This window comes from Conger conger, chromosome 4 (genome assembly GCF_963514075.1).
Source record: "Conger conger chromosome 4, fConCon1.1, whole genome shotgun sequence".
NCBI classification, from domain to species: domain Eukaryota; kingdom Metazoa; phylum Chordata; class Actinopteri; order Anguilliformes; family Congridae; genus Conger; species Conger conger.
Window position 1 is genome coordinate 13,755,015 of NC_083763.1, and position 18,062 is coordinate 13,773,076.

At 48.3% G+C, this 18,062-nt stretch overlaps 1 protein-coding gene across 4 annotated transcripts in view; it reads right to left on the reverse strand.

The window, feature by feature from the left end:
- Positions 1-2,041: 2,041 nt before the first annotated feature.
- Positions 2,042-18,062, reverse strand: part of mllt1a (MLLT1 super elongation complex subunit a) — a 22,641-nt gene continuing 6,620 nt past the window's right edge. The window contains exons 2-12 of one of the 4 annotated variants that reach the window (XM_061237950.1): positions 16,206-16,386; positions 15,549-15,631; positions 10,941-11,084; positions 10,110-10,235; positions 6,092-6,775; positions 5,347-5,437; positions 4,422-4,533; positions 3,887-3,986; positions 3,292-3,360; positions 2,574-2,645; positions 2,042-2,414 (exon numbers count right to left, since the gene is read on the reverse strand). In XM_061237950.1, the coding sequence (XP_061093934.1) occupies positions 2,286-2,414; positions 2,574-2,645; positions 3,292-3,360; positions 3,887-3,986; positions 4,422-4,533; positions 5,347-5,437; positions 6,092-6,775; positions 10,110-10,235; positions 10,941-11,084; positions 15,549-15,631; positions 16,206-16,386 (1,791 nt within the window). In that variant the 3' untranslated portion in view covers positions 2,042-2,285. Of the gene's footprint in view, positions 2,415-2,573; positions 3,361-3,886; positions 3,987-4,421; positions 4,534-5,346; positions 5,438-6,091; positions 6,776-10,109; positions 10,236-10,940; positions 11,085-15,548; positions 15,632-16,205; positions 16,387-18,062 lie in introns of all 4 variants that reach the window. The other 3 variants (XM_061237949.1, XR_009708498.1, XR_009708497.1) reach the window with 3 other exon arrangements.

An 18,062-nucleotide genomic window follows, 5' to 3' on the forward strand; every position in this document is an offset into this window, starting at 1 on the left:
AAAAAACCAATACTATTCTGCATGTAAATATTGTATAAAATTCTTAAAAATACAGTTTAGATAATTACATAAGTACTGAAGTCACCACAGCCAAAAGTGCAGAGGTATATAAATAAAATTGACTGTTAGAAGACAGAGGAGTTTTTTTATTCTCTTCGAGCTGCTACTCACCCCTTCCCTGAACCCAGCCCCTCGCAGAAACCCCCAAGGAGGTCAAATGTCAAAGTTCATGAACTAGGACTTGGGAGTTTAAAAGTTCACGCAGAGGAAAAGGGACAACACGCACACTCTCTCCCCACATCTTCACTCACATACACAGACACACAGACACACAGAGACAGGACTTCCAAAAGGAGTTTTGTTGAGAACACGTTCCAGGAATGGACAGAACAATAAGATGCTGGGAGGACCCTAAGGCTCTGTGCTTCTGCTTTCATTGTAAATAAAGCATTGCCAATCTTCTAAACGCGTACACACAACACACACACACACACACACACACACTCGCATAAAGCCACGCGGACACAGACCTATGCAAAGGAGGGGGGTCGTGTCCCGGACCAGGCAAACAGAATGGGGTGCAGTTGAGATATTAACATCATAATAAATAAGAATATCACATGAAACACAGACAGAAGGGCGGGGAGCGGGTTGGGTGATGGGGGGGGGGGGGGGGGGGGGGGTCACTTCAAGTGTAAAAACAGGACAGTCGGAGCAGCGACGAACTCGATCCGCATCGGAGGCTGACTGAGGAGGCTCCGCCCCTCCAGCGATTCCGACAGGGCGCCTCTGTGTCCCACCCACACAACCGTACGAACGCAACCGTACGAACGCAATCGTACGAACGCAACCGTACGAACCGGGAAAAATAAAATGAAATAAAAAATCAGGGGCTATGGGCAACTGGGCTAGATCGCTAAGGAGACACTTGTGTAGAGGCAGCCCATGCTCCCCAACCCCTACAAAACCCCAAATTGTTGTTCCTCTACTCTTGAGTAGCTCCATAGCGAAACATATAGCACACAACAACACAGACAAAAAAAAAAAAAAAAAAAAAACATTTTCCAGAGAGACCATGATTTGTACCAATGAGGGTGACTGAGAATTAGCCGTACGAGATCCCCCCGCCCAATCCGCTCCCTTCCCCCCCCGCCCGGGCCGCTGCACTTCCCACTCCCACAGTAAATCGAGTATTTCCAAAGGCACTAAGAGGACAGTGGGTAATCTTGCTAGCCCTGTAAAACAAAAAACGTAGAAAAAGCATAACAGTACATTCATGTTTCAAGGATTTTTCCTAACTTGACATCGATCGCAGCTATCAAAAAATAATTGGAAAATATCAGTATAAAAATAAAATACCAAAAAAAAAAACAAAAAAAAAAAACAAAACAAAGATGCCCATTCTGTGATCCAGGTGACTACGGCTGAATCTCGTTGAGTTTCCCCCCCTACCCAAAGTCGATTTTGGAGCATCACCCCTCCCCCACCACCAACACCACCACCACCACCACCTGATAGCCCTTACACCAACACCAAGACTGCAGAACTGGGGGTAGGAGTGGACAGTGTAGAGGCGGTAAGGGGGGGTGTATAAGAAAAGTATAGATAAGGTTCAGCATTTCATGTAAAAAGAATAGGAGGGTACCGGAGTGGGATATACCAGTGGTCGGCCATTTTACAGCAGAGTAGCTGGACCCTTGTGCCCCCCCCCTCGAAAGCAGGCAGGGAGTCACGCTGAAGCCTCTTCAGTTAAGGGGGGTTTGAGGAGAGAAGGGGGGGGGGGCAGGCTCAAGCTTTGGTGCAAAGTATCAAAAAATTCAACAGGTTTTGCCAACACTGCCCCCCACCCACCACCCCCTCCCCCGCATCGACCCGCAGCTGACCCCGTTCTCCACACAAACACGCAGACACGCAAACAGGGCTTTAAGGGATATTCCTTACAGGAAGAACAGGCTCCTGCTGCGGACAGGGGGGGGGTGCTGCAGAGGGTGAGGGGGTGGGGGGGGGTGGGGGGGCAGTACTGGGGTTCCCAAAGGCAGGGGGGGTGGGACGGGGAGGTGGCTGAATTCCACAGTACAGCACGCGGGTCCAAACTCGGTTCCGCTCGAGGGCCGGTCTTCCTAGTCCGGTCCGGGTGAGGAGGCCCAACACGGCGTCTCCTTCCCCTCCCCACTTCCAGAAAGTTCTGTCGCTCAGGTTCCTCCGCACTCCCCCGGCTCCACGCGGAGACGGGAGAGGAAAGAGTAAACCCCGCCCCCTGGTTTCTCCCCCACAGGAAGCTCCTGTCACGTGGCCGTGGCCTCCAGGTAGCTCTGTAGTTTACGGACAGTCGACTCGTCCAATGAGAAGAGGTCAAAGTCAAAGGTGGTGTTGGTGACGTTGAAGTGGCCAGTCTCTTCGATAAGATTTACAATCTGCAGGTGCAAGGGCATACGACAGCTGAACAGGTATCCAAGTGACAGCACTTAGTTGAGCAAAATTACAAAAACACTCACTCGCTCACTCAACCTCTCTCTCACTCCACCTCTCTCTCTCACTCCACCTCTCTCTCACTCCACCTCTCTCTCACTCACCTGCTGTAGAACGTTGCGCTCTCTCAGAGCCATCAGTCTGCGGTGGAGTTCCACCAGTTCCTCTGTGTAGGCCTGGGGAGAGAGCAGAGCATCATGGGAGTTGTAGTACCCATCATTTACCGGCTGTGGAACTGTGCCGGACTGTTCTCTAATTGCTGCTCCTTTCTTTAACATTTCCTCATAATTATGTACTTGAACATTACATTATTATTACTTTAGATTTTCTCAGTGTTTTTGATTTGATATGTACATTCTGAGTACACATGCCTTTTCGCCTTATAGTTTCTCTTTATTTGTAAAGGTCTACTACATGTTGCGCGCAACTAAGGACTGAATAGTTACTATATTCTTACTTTTACTTATGTAGCAGTAAGTGCTGCAACAGCAACAACAGGTAGTAGAGGTTAGTAGTATTAATAGTAGGTAGTTGTAGTGGCTGTAGGTAGGTAGTTGTAGTAACAGTAGGTAGTTGTAGTGGCTGTAGGTAGGTAGTTTGTAGTGGCAGTAGGTAGGTAGTTGTAGTAACAGTAGGTAGTTGTAGTGGTTGTAGGTAGGTAGTTGTAGTGGCAGTAGGTAGTTTGTAGTGGCAGTAGGTAGTATGCAGTAGTAGGGTTAGGGTTCTGGGGACCTGTGACTGAAGTAGGACACACAAAGCACACAGAGGGTCAAACAGAGAAGCAGAATGATAAAAAATAAAAGTGTGATTTACCCTTCCTACCTTGTCGTATCCCTTCTTCAGCATCTTCTCCGACCGGCTGCATGGGTCAGGACTTTTCCTCCCGGACATCTGCAGAGAGCGAGAGAGCGAGAGAGCGAGAGAGAGAGAGAGAGAGAGAGAGAGAGAGAGAGAGAGAAGAGATATTTTGTTGAAAATTATGGGGGTTCTTTGTTGATTTTTGAGTTTATGAGTTTCAAATATATATTTGACCCAGGTCTAGTGAACAAAAACACACACATCTAAATCTAATTAGTAAGTTCTCTCGCCCCAACACTGTTCTTCCAGCTTTGTTATATAAACGTATTTGCAAGGTGATTTGGGTAAGATGCGAAATCCCCAAATGTAAATATAAGGACAGACAGACACACATACACACTCTCACTCACTCTCTCACACACACTCACTCTCACACACACACACACACTCACTCTCACTCTCTCACACACACACACACTCACTCTCTCACACACACACACACACACACACACACACACACACACACAGTCTCTCTCTCTCTCTCACACACACACACACACACGCTCTCTCTCTCACACACACGCACACACGCATGCACGCACACCCCCGGCACTCTCACCTTGTTGTTGGAGGAGCTGTGTTTCTGGGGCGGGGGAGGAGGCTCTGGAACGGGCCGATGGCAGCCATCGCTGCTGTCACTCTCACTGTCCAGGCTCAAGCTACGGTCAGGGGTCAAAGGTCAGCCAGCATACCTCAAGGGGCAAATCCATCATCTGTTGCGCCTCTGTCCGTAACTCGATTACCGCCACGATGCGGCGGCCTAAGCAGTCACCCTAAACCTAAAACTCACACTTTCGCTTTGAACCCGCACTCGAGAACACCCAGGCTCCTCCTTTCTTTGTCCGAAAGGTGTCCTACGCGGGTGTCCAACGGCATTTATTATTTTCACAAGCTACAACCACGGAGGGCTACCATGATCTTTCATAAACCAATAAACGGTTCGCGCCTCTGTCGACAAAATTGCTAACAGCCAACGGAGTGACTGTTAGCCTTCCTGTATGTGAAAGCGCTTCCTGTTTTAACCGCAGGTCTCCCGTGGCGACCGTAGGGGACCTGTAAACGTGGGAGTCGAGAGCGGGAGACCGGGGACTGACCGGGAGTCACGGTTCGGCGGGTTGGTCTTCACGTGCGTCTCCTCTTCAGAGCTGCTGTCGTCGTCGTCAGACTCCTCAGACTGCAGGTCCTCCACCATGGAGCGTAGGGGGCCTGGGGGGGGGGGGAACAGTCAAACAGTCAAATCATCGCCTAACCAAACCCACATATCGCTCAAAGGTGCCAGGCAGAGCTCTTACGTGTTGCAACAGCACAGTGCAGTACCGTGAGAGACAGGGGCTTGTTTTGAGAAGTCAGGCAGCGGTTTACCAAGAACTCCGGCATTGCGCAAAAGACTGTTGGTTCAGACTAACACACTCAGCAGCATTGACACATGTCTGACACCAATAGTCTACTCACACAGATATACCTCACTGATAACACACATATACGCACCCCCTTACAAACATATATGCACCCCCTTACTCGACACTCACACAGACATGCACGCTTTATGGATTCCACCTACTCATTACATTACATTACATTACATTAATGGCATTTGGCAGACGCTCTTATCCAGAGCGACGTACAGTTGATTAGACTTAGCAGGAGACAATCCTCCCCTGGAGCAATGCAGGGTTGAGGGCCTTGCTCAAGGGCCCAACGGCTGTGCGGATCTTATTGTGGCTACACCGGGGATCGAACCGCCGACCTTGCGGGTCCCAGTCATGTACCTTAACCACTACGCTACAGGCCGCCCTCTCTCACTCTCTCACTCTCTCACACTCTCACACTCTCACACTCTCACACACTCACACTCACACTCACACTCACTCACACTCACACTCACACTCACTCACACTCACACTCACACTCACACTCACACTCACACTCACACTCACACTCACACTCACACTCACACACACACACACACACACACACACACACACACACACACACACACCTCCCGTTCAGAGGGCGTACCTTGGCCTTGCTTCTGTGAGGGCTCAAAGTCCGAGTCCGAGCTGGAGTCTGAGCTGCTGCTGGAGTTTGAGGGGCTGGAAGGGGCCGACTGCTGCAGGGGACAGAGAGGGGCAGAGTTCAGCTGGAGGGCAACAGGCAGCACAGTGATGAGGTCACAATAGAGCCCCTCGTCTAGCACTAATCAGCAGTTACCGGCAGCACAGTGATGAGGTCACAGGTCATTTTCTAGGCTATTGGTCTTAGCTGTTGTTAGCCATGCGCTTCTTGCCGATTAAACAAATCTGCAAATCTAGCTTTTAAACAGTTTTCTGTGCGGTAAGGCACACGGCACGGTATTTAGAAATTCGATACAATTTTAACGCCTGCATTTTCTGCTCATTTAAAGACTGGTCCGTTCATTTCCTATGGAAACTCCACTGAACCTTCCCCCTCTGTGCTGAGCCTGAAGAGATTATGACATTTTTGCTGACTAGATCGATGGGGCCTCTATCATTAATATAAAATGTATCTGACCCAGGTACTGGCTGGAACAAGAGCAGTTACAGGTGATCCCAGGAACCCGACAGGCCCCCCAAAACATTAACAATCTGTTTGACAAAATAAATGTTCATTTATTTTGCGAACTGGTGCATTGCACTGCCATAGAAAAAGGACGGAGTGTAGGAATGGGAGAGAGAGAGAGAGGGAGAGAGAGGGAGAGAGTTTAATTCGGAGACTGGGAGCCCCAGGGCTGTACCCCTCTCACCTCGGACTTTGACGAGGCCTCGTCCTCGGAGTTGGACTCGTCCGATTCCGGGGGCTTCTTGTGCTCCTTGGCCTCGGACATCTCCGACTTCACCTTCATCCAGCGGCCCTTGTCCTTGGAGGCCTTCTTGCTGTCGGGGCAGGCGGGGGGCGCTGAGGAGGTGGTGGAGGAGGTGGTGGAGATGCGCGGGGAGGTGCCGGTAAACCCCCCGCCGCCTCCCCCTCCTCCCGCGCCCTTCGACCCCTCTGACCCCGCCCCCTTCTTCTGCTTCTTGACGCTGGGTTTCGGGGACTCCTGGGCCGAGGGCCGCTTGCTGGGGGCCTTGGACTCGGGCGGGCCCGCGCCGCCCCCTTTGGGGGACGTGCCCTCCATCTTGGGGTCCTTCAGCGTCAGCTTGGGCTCCTTGAAGGCGGCCTTGGGCGGAGCCTTGCTCTCCTCCTTGACCTTGACCTCCGCGGGCTTCTTGGAGGAGGAGGACGACGACGAAGAGGCGGGGTCGCGGGCGGGCTTGCTGCTGTTGCTGGCGCTGTCGCGGTCCCGTTCCCGTTCCCGTTCGCGGTCGCCCTCGCCCTTGGACGCGGTCTTGCTCTCGGAGTACTTGCGGGGCCGTTCGCGGTGCTCCTTGGTCACTTTGTGGGGCCGCGGGCCCTTGCTGTTCCCCCCACTGCCGTCTTTACTGGGCTCCTGGCAACAGGGAGACGGGGGGAGAAAGTCATTACCATCATTAGTCATTACCACCCACAGCCCAGGAACACAGATACAACACCACGGCAGAACAACGTCAGCCTTAACAAACGTTTTAGTCCTGTAATGAGACTTAAAATCTAATAAAATATCAACTAGTTTTAAATTACGGTTTGCGCGACAAGCTAAATTTTCTTATACCATTGGCAAATCTTGAAATTACTCAAACTCTCACCTCATCGGCAGTATTTTGCGTTATGTCTCATTAAAAAATAAGTCTACACACAAGACTAAAATGCTTGTTAAGATTGACTCTTTTTTATTTCTTTATTTTGCATTGACGCAATTAGTGGAGACACACATACAGGGTAAGAAATGTTTAACCGGCTGAAGGGCGGTTTACAAGAGGTGTGCTCCTCAGTAGACCGCCAAAGGAAACAGGAACGTGTTTACCAGGCTGACGCAGGGCCAGCAACACCTGCTAAGGAGACTATGCTCGCCAATACAGGACTACAGCTCCCATGATTCCACCGGCCCTGTGTAAATCTGCCACCTCAGTGGAACGCTACCAGAACCAAAGAGTCAAAACAGCCTTATATAAACCTCAGGGTTTCCGTATACAGTATAATCACGTTCGGTGTTGTTGGAAAGCTAATGTAACGGGAAACAGGTTGGTGTCATTGCAGGTGTGGTACAGCGGACGCTGAATAAAGATCTTGGAATGCTATTTTAAATTAACCACAGGTAATGAAAGTTACCTGTGAGTCAGCGACCAGCTGCGCTACAAAGGTTAACCGGGTCTGTTAGACATACAGAGATAATGCAAGCAGGGTCACTGACCATACTGCCACTTTGTGACTGTGTTTATTTGATGATTTGTTGTTTTTCTGTCATCCTATATAAGGGGAAGTGCGGAGTCGTTCAGGGAGACACGGGAACAAGCACTCCCGCTCATGTTTTGCCTCTCAGTGGGTTTGGTTGATTCCACTGAATCAATAATAAAGCGCACTACATTACACCTGTTGGAAAATAAAGCTTATCTCAATAACTATTAGAGTATATAGACAGTGTTTTTGATGCATATTTATCAAGGGTGCCAATAATTCTGGAGTCAATTGTACATATATAAAAATAATTAAATAGTATTTGAAAATGAACATATTTTTTACATGATCCCGAAGGCCTGCGCGTTTAGTTTGATCGGTTTCTCGACCGCAAGCGTAGCGGCCCAAAACCGAAACCAAACCCGGGGCCTCCTGCGTACAATCTGCCCTGGAGCGGAGATAAAGAACAGCAGCGGCGGCAGAATCTCAGAGCGATCCAGGTCGACGTCAAAAGGCTGTCTCCGGAGTCTGTAATCCAAGGTCTCTACATCACGTCTTCTTCCCCCCCCCCCCCCCCCGGGATGTTCACGCAGGGAGCACGTGCGGTACTGCCAGTACGGGGCCGTCAGGAGGGGATCCAATTAAATCATTAGGAGCTCCACGGCAACCAATCCCGGGAGTCCCGGAGGCGTCCCGGAGCAGCGTTACCACGGCGATCCGAGCCAGGGCTTTCGCGAATGCCCAAAACAGGAAGGAGTGTTTCAGGCAGGCAACCCGATTGGCTACAAAGCGCTGTCAAACGCTGCTTTGCATGCAGCAATGAAACAAAAACAAAAAAAAACTGCCCCTTCTCTAGATACACAGAATACTATTATAAGTCACTTCCGGTGAGAAAAATTGCATTGCTCAAGAGGAGAATTCCCCTGCTTAGTCGAATCAACTGTAAGTTGCTTCGGATAAAAGTGTCAGCTAAATAAACAAATTATTAAGATTTGTTAAGATGTGGTAAGACACGTCACTCAGGAGTCAGGACAAGACTGCCTACCATTACCTGAAATGTGAAACATTTAAACTGTCCGCTTTGAATAGCTTTCAATTTAAGCGCAAATATACAGAACGTTTTTCCAGCGGATGAATGAAAAAAGGCCAATATCCGTGAAAGCCCTTGCGAATCTGCAGTGTTATCGCAAAGCCTGACAAACTGTGTGAATGCGTTCGCGATGATTTCATAGCAGAACGGCGGTGTTACATCCACTGAAGGGATAGCACAGGAAGCATCTGAAAAGCCACAAAACATCCACCACTAAAATACTCGTCTGAAAATAGCCCTTCAGGAAGATAGTCGCAGAGATGACTCTTGCACGGTTTGGCATTCGGCCATTTTCTTTGTCTCTTTACCAGCATGCTGGTGCGTGATCGATAGAACCTGAATCACTGGAGATATGAAATTGACAAGAGCGTATTTTCTACCGTAGAAAAAAAAAAAAAACACACTAAAGTAAGAAACTGATTCACTTTCTTCAGAAAGAACTAACATTTCACTTAAGTTCTTCTCCTTTACAAATCTCTCAATCAGTCCTCTATTCAAAATAGACAAAATATTTCTATTTGAGATCTCAAACCCTTTCAGGATTAAAGATGGCTGTTCACATCAAACCCTCCCATATACTGATGTGATTACTCTAGATACTACAGGGAAATAGCACATTTCTCACAACTACAGTGCCCCTTCTGACAGTATACTAATCATAATCATTCTCTAAAAGAGCATCTGGCATATAGGCTAATGTGATAGAACGGTGCCACCAAACCAAATTCAAAATCCCAATCCAAAGTGATGTCATTCATCTGCCAATGAAGCCAAAAGCCAAGCCCCAAACAACAGTAATCTTGGGGAAAATCATTTTTAATGCATATTTACGTTACATTAACATTACTCTGGAGAAATAGCCAAGCTGAAATTCAAACTGACGTTAATGCAAGGTGAGAATTTGGCCACTTTGACAGAGAAAAGCCAAATCAGTCCTGGTATGAAGTAGTGGCCACTCTAGTCCAAGAGGACAACAAGAATATCAGGTTCTCGATCTATCCCGGATCCGGTTCATTTCACCGCTTCGGGGAAACCCAAACAACCGGTTATTCCAGCAGGTGTTGCTCCGCTGTTTTAATTTTATCTCTTAATCCTGTAAGACCACAAGGCTCTAAGAGCAGGATGGTACATAAAAACCCAAGAACACAGCGACAAGAACCGGCTATTCAGCCCCTGTAGGATTCCTTCGGCCTGGACTACCAGCACGCCAAACACAAGACCTGGCAAGCTCTCCATCCACACACTGACAACTCTGCGTAAAAACCACTTCCCTGATATCAGAAACGTATAGCCGTATACATATACAGCATACATGTAAAATCAGTTGATTGGAGTCCACACACTGCAATACAAAGCATACCAGTGCCCGCCCCCCTCCCTGTCCCTATTGGTTGAGCAGCTGTACAACTGTTCCACTGACCTTTGACCCGTGGGAGTGCTTGGTCTTCTTGGGGTCGGAGAAGGCGGACAGCGGGATTGTGGGAAGCATGGGGTAGTCGGGGCTGGGCCGCGACACCGATTCTGAGCCCTCAGGGACGACCATAACCTGGGGGGGGGGGGGGAAGAGGGGGGAGGAGTGCAGGATTAACTCCAGCTCTGAATCTGACAGCGCACAAAAGCTAGCTCAAATCCACACGGTACAAACACGTGTCACCGGGGTGGTACCCTGCAGTTACATATAACTGTAGCACTAGCCAGTAGTACATAATTAACTTTTTGGTTGTAAATGATACTTAACAGCACCCAAATTAAACATTATTGTAGTTTCAGGGAAAATGTACTTTTGGGAAATGTAGTTCCTTAAAGAACAAATGTGTGACAAACACTGCTTTTGTTGTGTATGACTGAGCGTTTCTCCACTACCGGCACAGAAAAACACAGTGTGTGTGCAGTTTCACACGGGGGCCACCTGTGAGGAACTGTATGTGTGTGTGTGTAGTGAGCAGGTCCTCAACTGAATGTGGACAAGACAGGCCCTCAAAAAACCACATGCAGTACTTCAAATAGACAACACAAAACAGCATAAACATGCTCCCATACAGATACACAGTGACACAGACTCACAGACTCTCACACACACACAGATACACAGATACACACACACACACACAGACTCTCACACACACACACACACACACACACACAGACTCTCTCTCTCACACACACACACTCACACACTCACACACTCACACACTCACACACTCACACACTCACACACTCACACACACACACACAGGCACCCCGTGCTCACCCCTCCGGCTTTCAGCAGTTTGTGTCTGAATTCGCTGGTGGGATTGTTGAAGGTGAGTTTTTCACAGCGCAGGTGATTGACAGGTGGGTTTCCCTCCAGGTTCAGGAAGAGGTCGTAGTTGAAGCACACCTTCTTTGGCTCCTCCTGCATTCACGGGGGGAGCAACACATTACAGTCATTGCAAGTCTAAATTCATACAATACCGCTTCTTATTTAAACATCAGAAGTCAGAATTCAAGCAACTTTTTGACAAAGAGGCAATTAGACAAACCAGGCATGATGCACAACCACCGATTTGTCTAGGAGACACAAAACTGACAGAAAAGGTCAGAAAATTTGACAGAAAGGTTTGATTTTGGCAGCAATATCGCTTTTTAGTCAAACAAGCCAAGCTGCAGGACACACAAATGAATGAAGGCAAATTCAGACCACTGCAATCGCACTACATTAAGTTGCTTTCAGACAACAGTAATGATTGTTACATCAGCATTAGAATGTTCAGTTAAGAAGATTCTACCCATACTGATCAGTTAAGAACATTCTAATCACACTGTTCAGGTAAGAACATTCTAATCACACTGTTCAGGTAAGAACATTCTAATCACACTGTTCAGGTAAGAACATTCTACCCATAATGTTCAGTTAAGAACATTCTAATCACACTGTTCAGGTAAGAACATTCTAATCACACTGTTCAGGTAAGAACATTCTACCCATAATGTTCAGTTAAGAACATTCTAATCACACTTCAGGTAAGAACATTCTAATCATACTGCTCAGGTAAGAACATTCTAATCAAACTGTTCGATTAAGAACATTCTAATCTTCTTGTTCAGCTAAGAACATTCTCACCATATTATTTGTGACCAGGATTCTAGAAAAGGAGGTGGACAGTGGACAAACTCCTGCAGTACTCACCATGCCTCTCAGTCTCTTCTCTCTCTCACTCTTTCTCTCTCTCACTCAACAGTGACACGCGCCCTTGCTTTCCTACACCTCCCTATGTTTGCCTGTCATACCACCTGTCCCTACAGCCTGTCCTTCTCAGTCAGGGGTTGAGCGGTCCTGACCAGGCACAGCTGCACCAACACGCCACTTTCACAACTGAACACACACGGACCTCCGAGTGCTGAGGAATCGGCCGCTCAAGTTCCCCTATTTCCCTCTCGAAAAACAGTCCACCCTCAAACGTTAAAACATATCCAGCAAAGTATAGGGCTGAAAAGCAGACACGACACACCGGTGGACCCCCTTTAACGAAGTACCTTGACTGGTATGGGATGGTAGGTGACACAAAGAGGTGTCGTTTTTGTGTGATTAAGCCCATAGCTCCTCCTAGTACAGTCCAAAGTGTCCTACAGGGTTATCATCACCCAGGTGCCGAAGGCCAAAGGAGTCGCTTCTCACTACTACACCAGACCAAACCCTGCTCTGTCCAGCTGTTAGCACGTCATGAAAATGTGTCAATTTCAGCTGTGTATTAAACACAAATGACATTAGCAGTCTAACAGTTATCTATTGACGAATTGTGTCAATAGAGAGCTTATTAAGAATTTTCCATAAGACCAGTACAAAAATATGCTGACTTGGCTAAACAAAAAAAAAAAAAAAAAATTTATTTTAATTGGCTGTTCATACCCCTTCCGAATTACATTCCATTATTTACCATCTGTGGCAACCCAACCACCGGTGCCCAAATGTTAAGCTTTCATCTTGATTTGTGTGTTTGTTTCTATATCCATAGTCAAAAAGTGTAGCCCGGCAACATGCAATTAGGTCGTCAATCAACTCGCTGTTGCTGTGGGTGGCCAGAGATAGCGGCTCTTGGGTGCGTTCTGTGTTAAATGAACGAGAGCCTTGTGGATCCATCTGTCGCAGCTGTTCGTAGGCCACACTCAAAATATACAACAACCCAGCGCAGGTTCTTTCAAATCAATACTGACATTTCTTAACAGTAACCTGAATGTCATGTGCAATAAACCTGCATTTTTCAGACAGCAGTAAGCACATTTCTTCCCCTGCGTTAATGCAACCTCTCGCACGTAGAACATTGTCACTAAGCCATAAACAAGACAAACGTGAAATAAAACTGTCAAAAACAGCAAATAACCGCTCTCACAAACCACACCCCCACAGTGTAATACATACTAAACTAAGCATTAACCTGGGTCAATGCAGCACTATGTAATTTATGTGATCTCACATTTACGAGTCTGTAATTTTATTTTTATATTTTATTAATGTATGTCTATATGCTTGTATAGATGCACTGTATGTAATTGTATGGTTCTTTATGGACCACAGGAAGAAACCAAACAATGAACAATAAACCTGGCACAAGTATACCACTAAATCTGGATCAAAAACAGCACTAAATCTGAGTAAAGTATACCAATAAACCAGGGTCAAATACAGCACTAATCCTGGGTCAAGTATAACATTACATTACATTAATGGCATTTGGCAGACGCTCTTATCCAGAGCGACGTACAGTTGATTAGACTAAGCAGGAGACAATCCTCCCCTGGAGCAATGCAGGGTTAAGGGCCTTGCTCAAGGGCCCAACGGCTGTGTGGATCTTATAGCGGGGATCGCACCACCGACCTTGTGGGTTCCAGTCATGTAACTTAACCACTACACTACAGGCCGCCTTGGGTAGTGACCCACTAAATCTGGGTCAAAAACAGCACTAAATCTGGGTCAAATATACCACCAAACCAGTGACACAGCACTAAAGCTAAGGTACATAAAGCACTCCAGTCTACTGACTGTAAGTGAGATAATTTAAACACACTGAAGCCCTCACACATGCTATCTAGTGCCCCAACCCGAAGTTACACCAACAGGGCATATTTACTTGAGACAGCAAAGCCTAAAGAAAAGATTAAAGAATTAAAACAAAACTGTACAAAACTGTGGAGGAAGTTGTGGGGACAGAAGTACTCACGCACACGTTTGAGAAAACCAGCAAAGAAGAAACAGACTGTTCTCCTCTCAACCCACTCTCACAAGAGGAGGTCTGCCATTTTCTTTTCTTTTTTGGTCATAATGTTTTAGGCAAAAGAGCAGAACATTCAGACAGACTGAGAGAGTGAGAGGCCGTGAGAGAGAGAAAACAACTTTCACAACAGCAGGTTCCACGGGGGTTTCTCGACAAAAGGACCGTTTCTGGGGTAAAGGCCATTTTGAGGGTCAGCAAATTCTCAGAGTCGCGCGTGGGTCAAGCAGGCTGAAAATCCACGCGCCCCTCACATGCGTCACTGAGACATTTCTCCGTCGGTCTTGACAAAGATCCGTAGCGAGTTATAAAGAAACACAGATCTGTTCCATTCTGTTCTCTCCCCATTCCAAGATTCCCTGACCCCCGTACCTCAGATTGAAACATTAAAAACACAAAGGGTCCGAACCCTACGCCCGGCCGTGTCAAATCCGTGAACAGATCAAAGGGCCCCTGATGGCCGCCCCCCTGCTGTTTCGGGGCCCTCAGCGGAACAGGGGGGCAGATCGGACTCACCTCTGGAGACTGGAGCAGCCGCGGGATGGTTACTCTCCAGCCAACGGCGGATTTGGGGGCGGGAGACCGCCTCTGCCTCAGAGCCGCGGGCCGGCGTGACCTCGCGCTCACTCACCCCATCGGGCTAAGGGCTAACGCTAACATTTGGCTAACACTAACTAACACCAAAGGGCTAACGTCAAAGGGCTAACACTAACTAACACCAAAGGGCTAACACTAACACTAAAGGGCTAACACCAAAGGGCTAACACTAACTAACGTCAAAGGGCTACGCGAACACCAAAGGGCTAACACTAACACCAAAGGGCTAATGTCAAAGGGCTAATACTAACTAACACCAAAGGGCGACGCGAACACCAAAGGGCTAACGCGAACGCCAAAGGGCTAACGCTAACACCAAAGGGTCAACGCTAACCCCAAAGGGCCAACGCTAACACCAAAGGGCTAATACACCAAAGGGCTAATGCTAACACCAAGCGTATCACAGCTGACCTCACCCACCAGATCAACCTGTATTCTGTTATGGCGGACGCCGGCCTCGACTTCTTTTGGGAGCCCCCCCCCCGCCCCCCCGGTCATATTCATCATATGAAATCTAAGATGTATGTGTGGATTTCCTGGTTATGGCTAGGTATGCGCTTTGTTGCACTCTCAGAAAGGTTCAAGGAAAACCAGCTATTGCTGACCTTCACGTTGTTCGATTTCTATCTTGCAGCGGCAGCACCATGTGATGCCATGCTCTGTGCGAGGATCTTTCTTTTCCGAAACGCAGGGTCGCATCGTGTTTAACCGAATAGTTTTTCGGTTCTGGAGCGATTTCAAAATGACGATTTCATAATTATGTCTAAGGCCCGGCTGGGTTGTTTTGTTTTTACATCCCTGCACATAAATTGACTGTATTGCTGCATTTTCAACCTGGTCTAAATAATAAAAAAAAACAACCTAATAATACACTGTAAATAGCATTTGTAGATTTTGGAACACTGAAACCGTACGCAGAACCACAAGATTTCTTCATCCCAATAAAAGCCTAGCCGCTGCTCTGTGGGTGTAAACGGAGAGGCAAATAATGAAATCCAAAAGAGCCCGCTCACCTTATTTTTGAAGTAGACCTCGATGGGCATGAGGAAGCCGGCGTACCCAGACTCCTCCACTTTGTAGGGCGGTTCCTTCCGCACTGCAGACACAGAGCGATGGCATTAATACACACAAATATACACCAAGCCCATAATAACCATTCTCACTGTTATTACATATCGCTTTGACACACCCAATACACAACGCTGTCATAGATTTTTCCCGCAGTTCACACTTTAATGATAATGGCGGTAATACAAATAATATACGGTAATATAAAGAAAAGAAGATAAATATAATAAGAACCAGGATATGTACAGCAATGACTAAGCTCATAATACACGTTATGCATTATGCTAGCCATTAGCACGATAGCTGCTATTTAGCGCAACTCTAAATGTCAAATCAGGGATGTCAAACTCAATTCCCAGGGGGCCGCAGTGTCTGCGCTTTCCTTTCAATCTGCTGACAATTAAGTAAAGTGGCCAATCACTGACTTGAATGAACGACAGGTGCTAAGGACAACCCGAAAACCAGCAGACACTGCCGCCCTCCAGGACTGGAGTTTGACACCTGTGTCATAAATAACGGTAACAATGACGGCAGAAAATGGCAGAAAATGGCTGCCGTCTACACCGGCGTTGGTAAAGAAGGGAACTGTGGGCCGGACGCACCTCTCTTGGGCTTGGGGAAGCTCTCGTGCAGCCGGAACACCACCTTCTCCACAAAGTGCTGGATGTCGCCCATCTCAGGGCCGCGCACGAACACCATCCAGTCGTGCGTGAAGCCCTCCGACGTCACCTTCTTCCTGAGCTGGGCTCGATGCCCCAACTCCAGCTTTACCTGCACCGTGCACTGGAGGGAGGGAGAGGGGGAGAGGGAGGGAGGGAGAGGGGGGAGAGAGAGAGGGAGATGAAGAGAGAGGGAGAGGAAAGGAGAGAATGGGGGAGGGAGGAGGGGAGGGAGAGGGAGTGAAGGAGATAAAGAGGAAGAAGAAAGGAGAGAATGAGAGGGGGAGGGAGGGAGAGAGAGGGATGGAGGGGGGAAAGAAACAAAATATGACTAGTTGTTCCCACAGTGAGTGAGCGAGAGAGAGAGAGAGAGAGAGAGAGAGAGAGAGAGAGAGAGAGAGAGAGAGAGAGAGAGAGAACACACCTGCTGCACCGAGGAGCACTGGGACCTGAGCACGTGCTGTTAAAGAGAAGAGCGTAAGACGCAGATCGGGAGCGCTGTAATGAGCTAGCGCCCCCTGCAGAGACACGCCCGCTCGGACATTAAGGCACCCGGGCGGATCACAGAACCGCCTCATCCTCCCTGTCCACGGCCGGACAGAAGAAAAGGAAAAATAAAGAAAGGATTTGAAGCTCATGGCCTCCTCTAAGCCCCTCTCTGAGAGTTTGTGTCGGCGTGTCTCCCCCTCTCGGATTACCCCCACCCCCCACCCCCGACCTGTCACTCAAACCCAGCCCTCGGTCACAATCCGCCGCGGACTCCCGACCGCCACACTTCATTAAAACCGCACAAAGGCGACCGGCCGCCGGCTTTGTGCCGCGCGACATCATCTACGCCGGGGAAACAAAATCACTTTATCTCCGTCCAGGACGGGGAGCGGAGCGGGAACCAGCGGGTTTGGCCCGTCTCCGAGGCGCTGGCAGGGGAGCGAGGGAGAGGAGGGATTAAGGGCCGGGGGTCGGGATGAGCCGATCCGCCGATCACCGGTGCCCGATCCCCGCTGGCGCCTCGCCAGCCCGCGCCGGCGCCGCCTCCCAGCGTGGCCACGCCCCCGTGCCGTCACTCACACGGGGAGTCACAAAGGAGCCGTATCCACAGCAACGGTAGCTAGACTAATAACCGCATGCGTCTGTAGCATCTATAAAGCGATTTGTAAAAGCTTTCCAGTTCAGCGGAATGGCAGTGTGAACGCTACACCTGTAGCTACGGAAATGAGCTTCAGCGAGAATGTTGGACATTTCTTTGATCGCACGGAGGCTACAGCTGCAAGAAGCAGGTGTGTCAATACACAGGTGTGTACAATAATATACTTTATTGAACCCCTGTGGGGTCATTTGTCCTCCGCTAGATTAGATTAGATTTTTATTAGGAATTTAAAAGCAGGACAAGTCAAAGGAGTATCATGACACAAAATCCCCAAGGATAGCACTACTGAAAACACTTATTGCCAAAGTGGACTTCAATGGAAACAAATAAACAGGATACACAAACACAAATAAATAGTTCAACCCATACTAGTTACTTAGGCTACACTATACACTGCCTCAGGCAATTGGCTGTTACCTGTACAGACACCATAGTTACTACAGGCTGCGCCTGGCAACTGTTACCAGTACAGACACTATGCTACAGGCTGCCCCTGGCAACTGTTACCAGTACAGACACTATGCTACAGGCTGCCCCTGGCAACTGTTACCAGTACAGACATTATGCTACAGGCTGCCCCTGGCAACTGTTACCTGTACAAACACTATGCTACAGGCTGAACCCCGGCAACTGTTACCTGTACAGACAAATTA